The 16,265-nt window shown below is 49.5% G+C and overlaps 1 protein-coding gene across 1 annotated transcript in view; it reads left to right on the top strand.

Annotated features, from left to right (window-relative positions):
* Positions 1-9,550: 9,550 nt before the first annotated feature.
* Positions 9,551-16,265, top strand: part of LOC144149877 (leucine-rich PPR motif-containing protein, mitochondrial-like) — a 54,324-nt gene continuing 47,609 nt past the window's right edge. The window contains exons 1-4 of the mRNA XM_077681591.1: positions 9,551-9,732; positions 11,028-11,206; positions 14,481-14,737; positions 15,353-15,411. Coding sequence (XP_077537717.1) covers positions 9,587-9,732; positions 11,028-11,206; positions 14,481-14,737; positions 15,353-15,411 — 641 coding nt within the window. The 5' untranslated portion in view covers positions 9,551-9,586. The remainder of the gene's footprint in view (positions 9,733-11,027; positions 11,207-14,480; positions 14,738-15,352; positions 15,412-16,265) is intronic.

The raw sequence follows: 16,265 nt of genomic DNA, 5'->3' as shown, positions 1-16,265 counted from the left end.
GCTGACCCCGAAGTGCTGCAGGAACATTTTTTAGGGAGCGCATTAATCCCAAATCCTTGTTCGATCGTTAAATTTGATCCTCCATTCGTAATTATTGATTTTTTTATATAAGAGGGGGTGTATGTTATCGTTTTCAGTGTTTGGAGGTGCAATTAATTACATATTACAGCGTATAAGAAGGTGTAACCAACAGATGACACGTAAATATTACCAAGTTTCAATTGCGCAATGAAGTCATGCAAAGCTAAGGAGCCTCCTTTGTGACCTCTCTGTTGTGCGCTCGCATAGGAACGCGCTCTGCTGTATACCAACTCCTACAGCCTCTTAGGGCACCGTATATTTCCGCAAACGCGTCCTCTACAGTTTAGTCGCTCATTCGCTTTCCCATCTCACCCGCCGCGGTGGCTCAGTGGCTAAGGCGTTGCGCTACTGAGCACGAGGTCGCGGGTTCGATTCCCGGCGGCGGCGGCTGTTTTCTGATGGAGACGAAGAGCAAAAACGCCCGTGTGTACGAGATTTCGGCGCACGATAAAGGTCCCCAGGTCGTCAAAATTAATCCGGAGCCCTCCACTACGGCGCGCTGATCGCCTGCGTATCGTCGGCGCGCTAAACCCTACAATCTACCTACCTTTCCCATCGTTCAAACTGGGCGCGAATAAGCGCTTCAGTAGCCCCGCTCATTCTTAAGCCTTGATAACAACAACTTGGCAAGATCTGGACTGCGCTGCTCATGCGCAAATATGTCAAATATGTGGGCCTGTCAACTACGCCAATAAAATCGGTGCTAGCACAGCCCACCCAATAATAAAATGCTGATTGATTAATTCGACCTATTTCACTTAACAGCATTCCTGGAAATTAACTTGAGCATATGCTTTTTTCATACCTTTTTAATTTCTTAGAAGGTCGGCATAGCATCGAGCCGAACGAGCGCTTTTTCCGAGTCTTAAATTCCCCGTACACCATTAGAGTAAATAAATTCACCTTTCTTTCCTTACCAACAGCAGTCATTGTAGATCACTCACTATTCAAAAATGACATAGTCAAAATTGTACAAACTGTGATGTCTTGTGTGCAGTTATGTTTCCTTTCTGCATTATGTCGTAGCAGTTGGGGTTTTAAAAATTTGATTTACGCTGTATGGTTGAAAGCTTCTATCACGTCTCAACCATCTTTCTCGGGCTTTAATTTCTTTTAAAGGGGCCTTGAAATGCGTTTTGAGCACCCTAAATGAACCAGCGCAATAGTTAGGTTGCGTGGTCAACGTCATCTGTGCCAAGTATAACATTTTTACGTGCAGCGGAAAGCTCACACTTTCGTTGCAAAATTTGTTGCCTCGTTCCCACTCTTTCCTGTGTGTTTTTGCGCTTCGCCATCTTTCTGCATGCACGTCATCGATTCTACCATGTGCGTCACGCAGCAGAAATCTTGCTATTGGACGACTCTTTTTTTCCCTTCCGGTGAAGAGAAGCGTCGTCTGCTCAGCGTCGACGGGTCACGGCGGCACATTTGGCTAATTAGTGCTTCCTACAGTAGGCTTAATGCTATCGTGTTCGTCCACATTTTCCTTTTTTACTCTGTTACCACGCTTCTCATTAAGGCGCGTTGGCTAGGCCGACACGACGACGACACGGCGGCGACGCCGACTTCCTGGTTGGCAGACCACTGTCACACGACGCCGACGGCGACACGAACACGTCGGCCGATCGGAAGTACGCGTGGTGTGACTGGCTCGCTGACCGAAGACGATCGGCCGAATGGTTCGGCCGACGATCGACCGTTCCCCACGACGCGATCCGTGCGGGACCTCCAGTGCTTCAGCGAGATCCGCCACAGCAACCACCTCCATGAACGGCCCGGCCACAGGGGGCCACCGTCGGGTCCAAGCTGGGCTCAACCGCTGACCCTCTGAACACTATCGGGCCACTAAATAAAGTTTTTTTTCTCTCTCTCTCTCTCCCCACGACGGTCGACGGTCGTTCCCCACGACGATCAACGATCCCCACGACGATCGACCGTTCGGCCTACGATCGGCCGAACGGTCGTCGGGAATCGTTCGAGAAGCGAAAACTGCGCCCCGACAACATTGGTGCTGTAATGAATCCAACTCTGTACGTTCTGTTAGTTCCTAGAGTGTAATAAACATAGTAAGGAACATGAAGTTCATACAGCTACACACATGCGATCCGAATTTCGGCTTACGACTCTTCTGCCGTTCGCTTTAGCGACAGTTTGTTTCCCGGAGTTGCAAACTGCATACTCGTGTGCGACTAGCAACGCTCGTAGGAAATATAAGCTCAGTTAAGAGCAGAAAAGGAGTTACAGAAGGTTTATTAGGTAACAAGAAGTCAACATCTACCAAAGGATTTAGCGTAAAGCGTAAAACAAAAGCACAGCAAGTACCATTGCCTCAGGGCAAAATCGCGGTCGCAGCCAAATCAGTGCTGTTGCTGGAGGTCAGCCGTAGTGCGGGCTATACTCCGCAGCTATTATTCAAGAAATGTTCAGATAACCAGCAATGAATCCTTGAAATCAGGTAGAAAACATAGATGTGACACAAAGGGCGGGTCTCAATGTAGTATACAGGTTATTTCCGCCATATTTCCAGTTACTGTTTGGCGCAGTGGACGCAAGCATCGCGCCAGCTCAATCAAGATCGCTGTTTTCAACCAGAAGGAGCCTCCTGCGCAGCCGCATGGGCCGTCTGCTTCTCCGATGCTGTAGCCTCATGTCCGGGGGTCCAGAGTATACGGACCTGGGTGCCGCGCCGATGAAGAGTGATTGTCTGGCTTGTTCTCTGACGAATGATTCAAGGGAGACGCCTTTTTAGTCCTCATATTCAACATGTTGTTCTCAGAACAGCACACAGCCATAGAAAAACATGTGGTTGTTCTCTCTTCCATAGTAACCGGTAAAGCACGTACGAAAGTGGAATGTACCTTTACAGGGGCAGTTGAATGTTTATTGTGCATCGATATGAACTTGTACGTACGTCGCTATTTATATTTCGTCTGCATGGCACTGTTAGATGCATCAGCGTTGGACACTGGATTGCACACGTAGGAGCATTTCGTAAATCCGACTGAAACCACAAGCGCTCGCTAACCATCCGTGCGAACGAAACCAAACGGGTTGTCAGCGAATCGTTTGGCGAACACACGGTCCGCTACAGCGAAAGGAGCAGCGGATCGTGTCACGAGCGCGACATCCGCAAGTCGGCTTCTCCGCAGCTTACGCTGAGCGTCCCCCGTACACGTAGACGCTGGCATCGAGGCGCCAACTGTTGGCACTCATTAGCGTCATGATGCACTACTTGCTTCGCCTCTCCTAGAGGGCAGCACCATCTGAAAGGAAGGCTATAAGGCGCGTTTGTCGTCCTATTAACGCGTCTGTTTATAGCTCAGTCGGGAGCGCTTTTCGTACCTCCCGTTGTGGCGAAAGAGTTCTTGGCTCGAATCCCAGTGCCGCCGCGTTAATCTAAGTTGTTCTTGCGATTACATTTCAGTTACGGATATGACGTTAGTTAGATCTTGGTGGACCCTGGCATAAAACACTTTCGTGTTGAAAAGTTAAAGCAGTTTTAGTCAATGTGAAGGCTGTCTAGTGCGGAGCAGTGATTCGCCAGAGGGTCTGTGACGTCATTCTCCCCTATTTTCTACCACCCCTCACGATCTTCCCTCCTTGTCGCACTCCTCTCTTGATGAACTGAACAGAGGTTTGTTCAATGCGATTCAATTGCGAAGCAAGTGGCCTGTAAAGGATGCACCCCCGCACACAGAGTCTTCTTGCGGGGAAGCAACCTTTACTACTAAATAATGCGTTATACTTCGGGTTGTTCGTTTTCGGGTTTTATATTTTAACAGGAAAGTGTTTTATGCCGAGATCCACCAAGATTTCACTGACGTCATATCCGTCACGGAAATGACGCCAGTACAGCTTTGCCGAAGCGACCCGCCAGCAGGACGTCGCTCACGAAGCACACCCACAAGCCCACAAGACAGCCACCGACCCGTAAATCATGCTCAGCTGCAGATTTTGCTGCACATTTCACTTTTGTGTTTTACTGATTCCTATGACAGAGAAATCAGCCAGTTTTTTTTTTGTGCTTGCTTTCATCTCGCACGTACTGGAGCCTTTCTGCGGCATTTTGAACGCGACGTTTTTGTTCTTCCGCGGCCACATTTTTCCCTTGCTAATGTAAAGCCCAACCCAACGAGTACCGTCACTACCCGATTCTAACGCGCACTTTTTTTCCGGAAAAATAGTTCGAAAAATCGCATGCGCGTTAGAATCGGATACGAAAGCGAAACTGCCGAAACAACGGAAATTTCGTCCCGCCCATCGCCATCACCATCCCTAGATGGCGCCAAAGCTTTTAGCAACGATTTTTCGGACGCAGGAAGCATAGGTCGGCTGAAGCATGCGCCTCTGGAGAAGCTCGCAGGATGGGCTTGCGAGGCGTGGGCCACGATCCCATCGACCATGGTTGAACGTCCGTTATGAAGTGTGGCATCGCGAACGCGCTTGATGCCACCAAGGACGAGATGTTGTGGTCAGCGGAGAGCGACGACGAGGGAGATGGGTGAGATTACTTCGAGAAATAAATCGCCCGCGTTTCTCTCGCATTCGTTTTTCTTGCTCACAAAGTTCCGTGCGCGTTACAATCGGAGGTGCAAGTTTTTTCGGGGTTTTTTTTGCCGGGAAAATCGGGTGCGCGTTAGAATCGGGGGCGCGTTAGAATCGGGTAATTACGGTATTCCTAACTAAATGAACGTGGGGACTGCGGGTTAAGAACATATCTTTTGCGTCAAATGTATACCTTTTGTCAAAATTTTCTACGTCAATCCTGAGCCTTCTGGACCACAAAGAATTTTAACAATTGGCTTACCATTTAAATATGACAGTGTTATTTTGAATGTGACAATATTATTTTATGACAGTAAGAAAGAAACGCGTTTTTTCTATAGCTTTCCGCCATAAAACGTTTCAGCTTCGCACGGGTCGTAAGCTTGTACATCGAATTTTTCGCGGCCTGCGCACTTTCGGCATGACCGAGAGAATTGTGACAAAGACTGTACCTGCAGTTTTATTGCGCTAAATAATGGAGATATGTATAGCTTGTATTCACTAGCGAGGCACGCATGCAGGCAACCATGTGAGTGCGCCCATGGCCTCCGCCATGGAGGAAGAAAAAGTTAGGAGACGGCATGACGTCACGCAGCTAGCCTTCGCAAGCCCAGCTCCGTTGAAGCCGCTCCCTCCGCCGTTCCCCTTTCTCAAGCCGCCGCAGTCGGCCCAGCACGTGACCTCCATGGTCGGGTGGACCGGCGGCGGCGGCGGTCTCCGACTCCGGCGATGCGCATCTCTCGTGTTTCATTGGCGCTAGCTTTTCCCCGTCCTTCCTGCATTTGTCTGCTCGGCGATCTCATGCCCGGTGCGGGCAGGAGTGCCGCGTACGTGCTTCGTTCGTTCGGAGCACATAGCAGGCTTCGCGACAACGGGCCGCAGAGCAGTTTCGAGCAGACGAAATTGAAGAGTGCGTGGCGGCCCATACAGCGGCGGCGCGCTGGGGTCACGTGGTGCAGTGACGCCTGGGCCGACTTCGATTTTACTTTTTATGTATAGGCTCAACGTTTTCTCCGGCGGCACCGTCTCCGAACTTTTAAATGCATAGCATTTTAGTAACTCACAATGTCACGCGGCGTTGGTGTGCCTTGTCGTAGTCCGCATGCGCGCCTTGTCGTAGTCCGCAGCCAGGCCACTACACTATGAAAGAAATAACAGTTTCCGGCGCCCGGTTTCGAACCCATGACGCCGCGGGCGGAGCGCAAGGTGCCCGGCGCACTACCGACCGAGCCACGAAACCGACACAGATTTCGATGCACCGAACGCGCCTTATATCCTTCACTCATTTCTCGTTTGTTTCGAAAGCGCCACAAGTTGTCCCGCGCCTCCAAAAGATGGCGACACGGGTCCCGCGATCGAGAGATACGACTTGCCGGCGCACCCCCTCGGAAATGCTGTGCATTTGATCGTGCCCCTCGCGAGAGGGTTTTTCTTTTTTTTTTACTTCCTCCATGGCCTCCGCGATCAGCTACCGGCGGCGCGCCGCCGGCAGCCGATCGCGGAGGCCGTGGTGCGCCGTCACTCGTTATGTCGGGCTCCGCGGGATGGCGGTACTTATCCGTGCTAAGCGCATGATATGGGTTGGACATTCCAAGCTCTAGCCCACCGAACGCAAAGTAATGCCTCGACTTCAATGTGAGTGCGATTAATAACATCTCTGTTGAAACCACCGTCAACAATCGGGTTGAAACGGAGCAGACGATGCGCGCCGGTGTCTTTTTTTTTTTATTCGGCGTGTGGGTGCAGTGGCACAAGCCGTGCCATGTTCGTGGCGCTTCGGCCATGTCCGTGGCCATTTCCAGTGTTGCCAAGCGAAGAAATTGACCGCTAAACTTTTCAATGAATACCACCTGTAACGAGTTCCAGGGGTTCCAGGAGTTTGTAACGGCTCTGCCTATATAAACCGCTTCTTGTTCAAGTATCCTCTTAATTTTTAGCCGGTAGGCTGAATCAAGCGACAAGCGGGTGTCGTTTCAAAGCTTCTGTTTGGGTACGTAACGCGGCGTGACTAGGTTAGGGTACGTGACGCCGCGTAACACCGTGACCGCGGACGCACCACGACGAAAAGCCGGGGTTCTAAAGTGCTCTGAACTATAAAAAATGGCCACGGCTTATCTCAGCAAACCGTGATATGCAAAGCAAAAGCTTGGCTTAGTCTGGCTGAGTCTTGGTTTCGCGTTGTCAACGTTTGATGTAGCTTTGTTGCCGACCACGCCTCAAAGCCGTTCGGTTCCGTGCAACGCTCACAGAAGGAGGCCGGGTGAACGTGGCGTTCATTCATGGCGAACGCACCGTTCCTTTTCGCCGGGCGCGAGACGAGTCACGTTGCCCGAAGCGACTCAGCGCCGCCGCGCCGCATGCATGGGAGGCTGCGGGGGTGGTCGGCTGCCTCGGCCGCAGCGGCGGTGGCGACCGCTGTCGGCGCCCGCAGGCGCCAACTGCGGGCCCGGCGAATCACACGATGCGATTCGAGGGGTGTGTCACCGGTCAAAAGGTCACCTTGCGCATCCTCCACGAAATCGCTGGACGAAAGTAGTAAAGCTTTGCTTTAAAAACTGCCTGCACATGAACTGAGGCCAACTCACCCCTCCGAGTGACGGCTCAACCACCGCCGTTTGTTCGAAAAAAAGTTTAGTCTCTCTCTCTCTCTCTCTCTCTCTCTCTCTCTCTCTCTCTCTCTCTCTCTCTCTCTCTCTCTCTCTCTCTCTCTCTCTCTCTCTCTCTCTCTCTCTATGACAAAAGAGAGTAATCCATGTTTAACACTCTCTCCTACTGCTGCTACTTTAGTCATAACATAGTATTACGCAGCGGGGTACCTGGTGGAGAGGGGGCGCCGGGCCCAGTCTGCCCAACAGGTGCCCGAGGGAAAAAATAAAGGAAGCTCACACTAAGGCGTAAGACTTGAAGGTAGCGAAGCTGTACGCAACCTTCACGACCATCACGACGGTCTAAGTCCATGATTGCAGCTGATTTCCTTCTTCGCTGCGGCAACGACCTTCACTCCGTCATTGATGCTATAACTGAGCTTTCTTTATTTTTCTTGAAGGGATCATATTTTTTACGCACCAGTGGCCCAGATCATACTGTTCGCAAAGTACTTTTGTACAAAGTCTTGTTTCCGCGTGAGGTGTAGAAATGAATAGGGTGACTCCTCTTCTTTATAGGAGTACTTCCGTCTCGATAACCCTTTGCAACATCGCCCCCAAAAATGCCGCTTACATTCGTGACTACTCAATGGTCTCCTCCGAGATCGTTCGGCCGCCTCCATGCAGCCGGAAGCTGTAATCTATTGATCATCCTCCTGTGTCGTAGTTTAAACGAGTTTTTACCTAATTACTAATACTTTTTACTAATACTAATTCGGTCTGGCGAACATTACACAGGACAAAACTGACCGAATACATGCACAGAACCTGCGCCCCGCATCGCTTGTTCTGCGTTACGTCCAGTCGTTTGCTTTCAGCCGATCGGCCGGGGCAGAATCCCGCTTAAAAGATGTCCATTGCACGTGCGTTTCAGTCGTGACGCAGGTTTATTTGCGATACCTCTGACCAATAACATGCACAGAAACCGACGTCCGTTCTGCGCCACTTGTGGGTCGTGAGAGAGAGAGGAACATCTTTAACGGGCAAGTGAGGTCAGCCAGGCTGGGCGCCCGACTTGCTACACCAAATGGGGTGAAGTTGTGATGAAAGAATATGAAAAGAACTCTCATTTACACATGAATACTTCGACACACAGGCGCACGCGAAAAGCACACACACAATGAGGCGATATAGTCATTTGTTCATAGACTGAGTTCATAGCTCACTGTCAAGTGCAGTGCTCCGGAGGAACGTTGAGAGTGCCTTTGTTGCGCGACTTGCATTGCCTCTTGTAAGCCAGGGCCCAAGGAGGTGCTTCCAAGAGATCTGGGCGGACACGGGCGGGCCCAGAGAAAGAGCTTAGCCGTGGTACGCTCAAGTTCGTAGCGAGGACATGCGCAGAAAATGGGGTTCAGATCTTTGCGAACTGTACAGGTCGGGCAGAGGTGAGGAAGCCTGGCGAAGTTTAAAAAGAAAATGCTTAGTGTAAGCCGCATTGAGCCTGATGAGGTGCAGGAAACATAGAGATAGGAAAGTTTCATCTTGCTTGCACAGACCGCTAGAGCCTAGAGCATCCGAAATCGGTGCTCTGGGTATATTGTGTGCAACGGCACGTTGGTCTTATTTGGGTCAGTCCACAGCAATCGCTGAGAGCTCTTGGCAACCGATGACACCAAAGTCGCTCCGTCTCGCCTTGTGAAAGGTTGTGCAGAAATGCGCGGATGCAGCAGCTCTGTAGGCTTCGTCGCTGCCAGCCACACCGCAGTGAGATGGAAGCCACTGCAGGACAACAACGTGGTGGTTATTTATTGTCTGAGTGTGCGGGTCATAATTTCTTGAGCAAGCTGCTCTTCTGGCAGCACCTTCAGGTGCTGTAGGGCTGCTCGAGAGCTTCGCAAGGGTTCCTCGAAGCACACGAGGGTTGCTCGTGTGCTTTTAGCCATTCAGGGATCGTTCGAAACGAAAGCATTGAAACGGTTAAAAAATGGACAAACTTGGCCGCAGGACGTGCTCGAAACGGACACCAGCGGACTCTTCACAACAGACATCAAATACACACAATTCAAATTTCCGCGCACTCTTGTTTTGAACAAACTTGCGCCAGGCTGCGCCACAAACTTTGAGGTACGACATTTTTTACGTGTAGAAGATCTAGAAAACAAGAAAAGTCATACATATCCGTGTTTTTTGATAAATAATATAGCCGGTTTTATTTTTATGACCATCAACACACAAATAAATCATTAGATCACCATAAACGTTGTTGTTCTAGGTCAAAGCAATCCAAGCTACAATGCAATCCAAAGCCAATATTTGAAGCATTTCGAGCTCGATCCGGAGCCAAGACATTGGCCAAGTTGCGAAGGACAGCAAGCATGGCAGGAGTTGTGCGCTCAGGTCACAGCCTCGGAAGAGTTTTAACCGCTTGCCGCGTGTTTTCACGGGCCGCTTGTACTTCCCGGGCAGCAGTATACTATGTGCGCAGAGACCAGCTCCCTATCAAGCCACATGTGCCCCAACGGTAACCACTTTTGATCACTTACCTAGCACGATCGCACGTGTTTCGCCGTTCGTAACGCCCTGGGTATTTCTTTCTACTGCTTTGAAAAGTGCTGTTCAAACCGAAACCACCTCGAAAGGTTGTAGCGCGTACTAATTCTTCGGTAGAAGCGACGGGGATTGACCAAAGATATAAAGCGCATGTTCTGCGCCGAGTGGATCATTTTGATCGACCCCTCGCGCTGCGGGCGATCTGCGGCATTTGAGCGCCCCGCGACGACACCGGGGATGCCGTCGCGGTATTACCTGCGAAGTTCTCGCCTGCTCGCCCGGGTTGGATTGCCGGTTGCTTGTCATTCCGACCACCAGAACGAGGCGCCGGTAACAGAGACCGAAACACATTCTGAGCATGGCCAGTTAGACTTTCGCAATTGCCAAGTTACGTGCGAAAGCACGTCTGAGCCGAATATCGCTTTTTTACGAACAGTGGGTAGCTCGCGGCGCGAACTTTACCGTTCCTATTGGTGTACTTAGCGTCGACACTGTCGCCGGCACTTTTCATTAGTGCTGTTGCGCGTGACTCCCGTGCGTCTCGTGACGCACCTTGTAGAAAGAGATGCTGTGCGGCTCGTTGGGTCGTAGCTATGCTGGCCTTACCGAGCTTCTTCTTTAGGGCCAGAATACTGAATTTCACGGACGTGTTTGCACATACCGCTGCTGCAGCGCATTTCATAAGTGTTTGTTGAGGGCCGCATTGATTGCTACAGGCAGATCGGGCTGCATTGGTGTGAATCAACCCGAGCGCTCAGCGTAGCGTGCGTTGGTTTCGGTTCGGGTTGGGAACCTCTACCACAATCTCAACGTACTGCTGCAATGCAACAGCGCGAGCAGTTCGTGCTGAACTTCTCAAGTGATTGCCAAAAGAGAGCTCTGTTACCCATACAACAGAGTTTCCTCTGTCAAAATTTTCACACGATTTCACGTCAAGGCATTGATTTCAGAACACTTCCCTCTCTGCAGACTGGTCGCATCACAAAAGACTTCCCTGGAGAAGTTCTGTTTCTTTTTTTTTTTTTTAATGTTATCTTGATTGAAAAAACAAATATGTATTTTTTTCCAATTGCTCACGTCTCTAATTGTAATATCACACAAGTAAAGGCAAGCACGAGGGATTTAGCTCCCAACTGGACTAACTTCTCAATTAGGCAGACGTTATGCGTTTGTGCGATGGGGCGAGTTGGCCATTTTGCAGCAGCGCTGGGCGGTCCACCATTTGCGGTGCAGCCATGTTTGAGCGGTGGGCACCCCTGTGTGCAGGTGTGCGTCGTCCTTGGCGGCCGAGCAGAGGGTGGCCCAGCCCGGCCGCCTGCCCCCGCAGCCCGGGGGTGCACCGCAGCTCGACCGGGCCCTGCAGCGCATCGACAACGAAGTGCGCCGGACGGGAAGGGTGGCCCGCCGAGACCTGGATGACCTGCTTGCTCAGGTCTCCGCCTTAGGTGAGCACTGAGGGGGAACAGCTGCTCCCTGTGGTGGTGCTGTGGAAGAAGCCACAGGGTGCGAAGAGGCATGTCATTCGCTCTCTCACTGCTTGTGAAGCAGACCTATTTTCTTGCTTGTTTCTTTTACCTCAAAGCACCGGGGATGCTCTCACCTAGAGACACCGACCAATGCCCTTGTTGCTCTAACATGCATGCAGTGGGTTGCGAGCTGGGCTAGTTGGAGAGACGTTCTCTTGGATGAAACCAGTGCGAACTTAAACAAATACGAAGGAAGTGGAAAAAAACACAAGGACAGCAGCTGTCCTTGTGTTCCAGTTTTTTTTTGTCCTTGTTTAAGTTCAAGCTGGTTTCATCCAAGAGAATGTGCATGCAGTCATTGGCTGTGCTCAGAAGCTTGTCGCTCTCTCTTTTTTTCTTGATAGTAGCCTCCGCGCATGCTCTGATTGCTGCTGGTTGCACATGTCCACATCCCATCTCACACCCACTGTGCTTGCATCTGCATGTTAGTTCTAGAATAAGGGAAACCAGTGTTCGGGGGCAAGATAGTGGGGCCCCAAACACAGCATGTCTTGACACTTTCCACCAAGTTTGTTTTATTCAAAAGATTTCGTGTTTTATAGTGCCCGCAGTGCTTGTCCGGCAGCAAATGATGCCGTATTAACTGAGAAATTAATCAATTTATGTAAAAATTTTGATTCTCCTGCCAAATCGCGTGTTTTCGGCATGTCTGCCATGAAGTCATAGGGGCAGGTATTCGAACGAACCTCCAGTGCGTCATTATGCTCTGCAGCCTTGCTTACCATCAGTCCTCTCAGATGGCGCTACCTTACAGAGCTGCGGACCATCGTCCACCGTTGCTCTTTTTTTGACATTTACGCTGGCTTGATTGTGTTATGGTAGAAAGCAATCGTTTCGTGAAACATGGGGTATGCTCGACAGACAGGGTCACGTGAGATGACGTTGCTTACGACAATCGGCCAGTGTGGAGTAAGACAGCTGTAAAGTGGTGTATTCCTGTGCAGCTAAAACAAGCATAGTGTGCCCAGTACCAACAGCAGTGTGCACTGGTGCTTCTATGTTTTCGTGTTTGTTCATAACTTTAATTGCTTACCCCACCATTCTTACTGATGTAAAGTGAATATGCATTACATTTAAGCGCAAATAGCTCATTCGGCAAGCTTATAAGCCCTGGCTAATTTGCGTTTGCGTTTGGCGGCCTCAGCCAATCCCACAGCTGGGCATATGGCATCATAGGTTCTGTTGCGGGAAACGAGCTAGTGGGTCACATGACCCTACCGTTTTTTTGTTTTTTTTTCTAATTATAAAGGTTATTTGAGCAAAGTGCACGTTAAAAGTGGTGTCAGTATGGTTCTAACAAGGCAATCCTTTGAATGAACTTTAACTTGTGTTTTGTGTGCATGGCCTCTTTAAGTGGGGACACTGCTCTTAAACAAACTTTTTTAATTTTCAAGTAAACTGTGTAAAACTTGTCAGTCTTGCTGCTTTTCCGCCACTGCTTTCAAATATGGCATCATTTTTTTAGTTCGTCAATTACTTCCCAAGATAATTAGAGGTAAATAACCATTTTTGGAGGAACAATAGACAAAACAGTGTTGGTCATAAAACTGTCATCTTTACATTTTGTCAAACTTTACAAACTGATTGTCTTATTGCACTCACCAGGGTTCATAGTGTTGGAAAATGTAAAGATGACAGTTTTATGACCAACACTGTTTTGTCTATTGTTCCTCCAAAAATGGTTATTTACCTCTAATTATCTTGGGAAGTAATTGACGAACTAAAAAAATGATGCCATATTTGAAAGCAGTGGCGGAAAAGCAGCAAGACTGACAAGTTTTACACAGTTTACTTGAAAATTAAAAAAGTTTGTTTAAGAGCAGTGTCCCCACTTAAATGGCACGGTTGCAGCAAAGAGGTAATCCCTCTTTGTCTGTGGCCAGCTCACATTGAAAAATTGCGCCTTGCATTGAAGCACCTGTGTGGTCGGTGAAAAAAGGTCAGGGAAATTTTTTGCCCCATTTCATGGCAACAGCAGCTGCCATTTTTTAGCTGTTAAATAACATTACATCACTTTTACTCAGCCTGAAGTTGTCATTGTCTGATGTAATTGTTCCCGCCAGCTGTTTAAATTACGTCACACCTTTTCAGCCAATCACAGGGTGTGCGTGACATGCAAGCCGTATTAGTGTTGAATAGCTAAGACAGGTGCACGTTGTAATGTCCACCGCATTTAGTATAGTTTTTCATTGCCGGCCAAGAATTATTCACTTTCAGTAAAGAGAAATAAGGCAAAGAACTAAGGCAAGGTAAATGTCATGGAACGTCAAAATGATGAACGCACATGACCGCTTTGTCAACCGGAAGCACGCGACCGAAATTGAAGGGCAATCAAAAAAGACTTTTGGCAAATTCACAGTTCACTGCAAACTTGTGCAGTTGAGAATAGGGCCCCTGGTCCACTGAAGCCAATCAGGAGGGGTTCCACAAAAGAATAGAGGGAGGGTTCCACCATGCAACGGGGTAAGTGGTGCTGGGTGCGCACAGAAAATACAGTTGAACCTCATTATAACGAACACTGACATATAGCGAATTATTGGCTATAGTGAACTGAATACAAACTTTGGTTGATCACGCTTCATTTCAATGAGACTTATTCTTTTATAACGAAAGTGAAACCGCGAGAGCCACGCGTGATATCAGATATAACGAAGAAATATTTGACCAGGAGGCTGAGGAGCTACTTGGAAAAACCCAGCGTTGTCCAAAACTGCAGAAGTATAAAGGCCCTTTTGTTCGGACTGTGGAAAACTTCATCCTGCTCAGTGCTGTGAGTAGCCACCAGGCGAAGATCACATGCTTCATCAAATAAGGACGTAGGCCTGTCTTGTCAAGCGATGTTTGTTCTGTTCTAATTTCACATACTCGTGTTCAGGTTCATTGATCTTGAAATGACACAAGGAGAAAGGTAAAGGTTACCTTGTTTGTAGTGGGTTCGAAGCCTTTGAAAACGCATTTTTGTAAAAATATTTTTGCGCGAGCCAGATTGTCGATTTGTTATAGCCGATGTTTAACCTCTACTGTTACGACGAATATCGACTATACCAAACTAATTTGCTGTCCCGATACAGCTTCGTTATAACGAGGTACGAATGTACCGGCCTTGTACCCACAACGGTACCACCCACATGCTCGGTGGGTGGTCCCCTTTGTGTCCCGTGTGGTGACCGTGGCTGCGCTGCGTCGCTCGCAGGGGAAGCGGGCGGCCGCCTGTCGGGCCCCCAGGGCCTGCTGCTGGTGCGCATGTGCGGGGCCTTCCTGTGCGAGGAGGCGCCCGCGGTGCGCAGCGAGCTGGCGCGGGGCGTGTGGGCGCAGCTGGGGGCCCTGGGCTGCCCCCTCGACGCCAGCCACTACAACGCCCTGCTGCAGGCCTACCTGGACAACGAGTTCCCCTTCGACCCGGCCGCCTTCCTGGCCGACATGGAGGCCCAGGGCGTGGCCCCCAACCGGGTGAGGAGGACCGTGCTTCGTTGCACGGCTTCTTGGGGGTTGATCATCATTGCATCATTGTCATCGTCATTTGTTTTTCCTTAAAGAACTTGGAGCAGAAACTTGGAGGCTCACTGAAAGGGTTCAACTTGAAATGAGGACGACTCAGTGAGCAGTGGAGCGGAAGATGATAGGTGTAACGTTAAGGGACAAGAAGAGAGCGGAGTGGGTCAGGGAACAGACGCGTGTTAAGGACATATTAGCAGAAATTAAGGAGAATCTTTTTTAAGGAGTCAATTTTTCTGCACCTCTTTTATATATATTCGCAATCACTAAAAAGTTGCAAGGCAAGCCAATTTTGAAGCAAGGTGGAAAATCATACTCTTCCTGTAACAAGGTTGGGGTGAGTGGCCAAGTCAAGTGCACAATTGGGAAAGGTTGTGAACATTGTGAAAAATTCTGAAATTGGTACATTTCTGACCGGCTGGACTTCCGTTGAACCCCGGACAATTCTTCCCATTATTCCCATGGTGACACGTGGTTGCAGCATCAGTGTCCTCTCTAGCATATCTGATAAGAAACTTAATGCCCTGAGATTTCGAACGCCGGCTCATCTCGGATGTGCTGTCTGTGCAGGTGACCTTCCAGAGGCTTATCCACCGCTACTGCCAGCAGGGGGACATCGCTGGTGCCAGGTAAGGGGGATTGGCACAGGGAGGGGGAACGGCACTGAGTAATGCAACAGGAGTTCTAACAGCGGAGCTGTTTATACTTTCTTCTGTCCATGAGGATAATTTACAGGAAATTTCACTCTGCTAAGTGAAGAGGGGGGAAATGGCAGGCCCAGAAGTGTGACAGAAAGTGGCAAAAAGTTAAGGAGCTGATAAGCAGGTGTGGGGAGCGCGCGCCTCAAGAAGAAAATGCTTCCCGTGGTTAAATCAAACCTAGCTCCCTCGCGTCGTGAAACCGGCGTAAAGCCTTTGCAAGAGACACTCAAGGGACCCAGGAAACATGTCTCCTGTAACCGAGGTCTCTTGTATGCGATGTTGCTAACGTGGAAAGCATAGGAAAGCCAACCAAACCGTTTTCATTCAAATGTCTCTTATAACCAAGTGTCTCCTGTAACGAGGTTTTACTGTATCATCGAATTTGGGGTGCTCAGCATTTCCTTTGTGTTCGTAGCCTGGGCGTTGGCTTTGGACTTCTGGCTGAGTTCATATGGATTTTGGCTTCGGACATTGGTGGCTTGGATTTTGGACTTTAGGGGACTGGATTGTGGACTTTTATGTAACTCAGTTTGATTAGTGAAAGCTTCGCTTTTTCACTTTCTCTTAGGAAAGGGGAGACCTAAGAACAGCCAAGTTCAAACTAGTGAAGACTACCAGCTCTGCTACTTCCTCAGTCTTTGCATCTCAATCGCGAAGGTGGCCGAATTTTTTTGGTGGGCACCAGGGCTGTCCCAGTGTTGCACTTTTCGCGGCCGATTGAAGTGAGTGGTGTTGCTCAATCTTGGGGTGTGGTGTGCTGCTTGGATGGGGTTTTTTTTTCC

This window comes from Haemaphysalis longicornis, unplaced genomic scaffold (genome assembly GCF_048455015.1).
Source record: "Haemaphysalis longicornis isolate Haplotype H1 unplaced genomic scaffold, Haemaphysalis longicornis Haplotype H1 scaffold_8, whole genome shotgun sequence".
Lineage (NCBI taxonomy): Eukaryota > Metazoa > Arthropoda > Arachnida > Ixodida > Ixodidae > Haemaphysalis > Haemaphysalis longicornis.
Note: the sequence above shows the minus strand (reverse complement) of the source record. Positions and strands in the feature narration are given on the sequence as shown.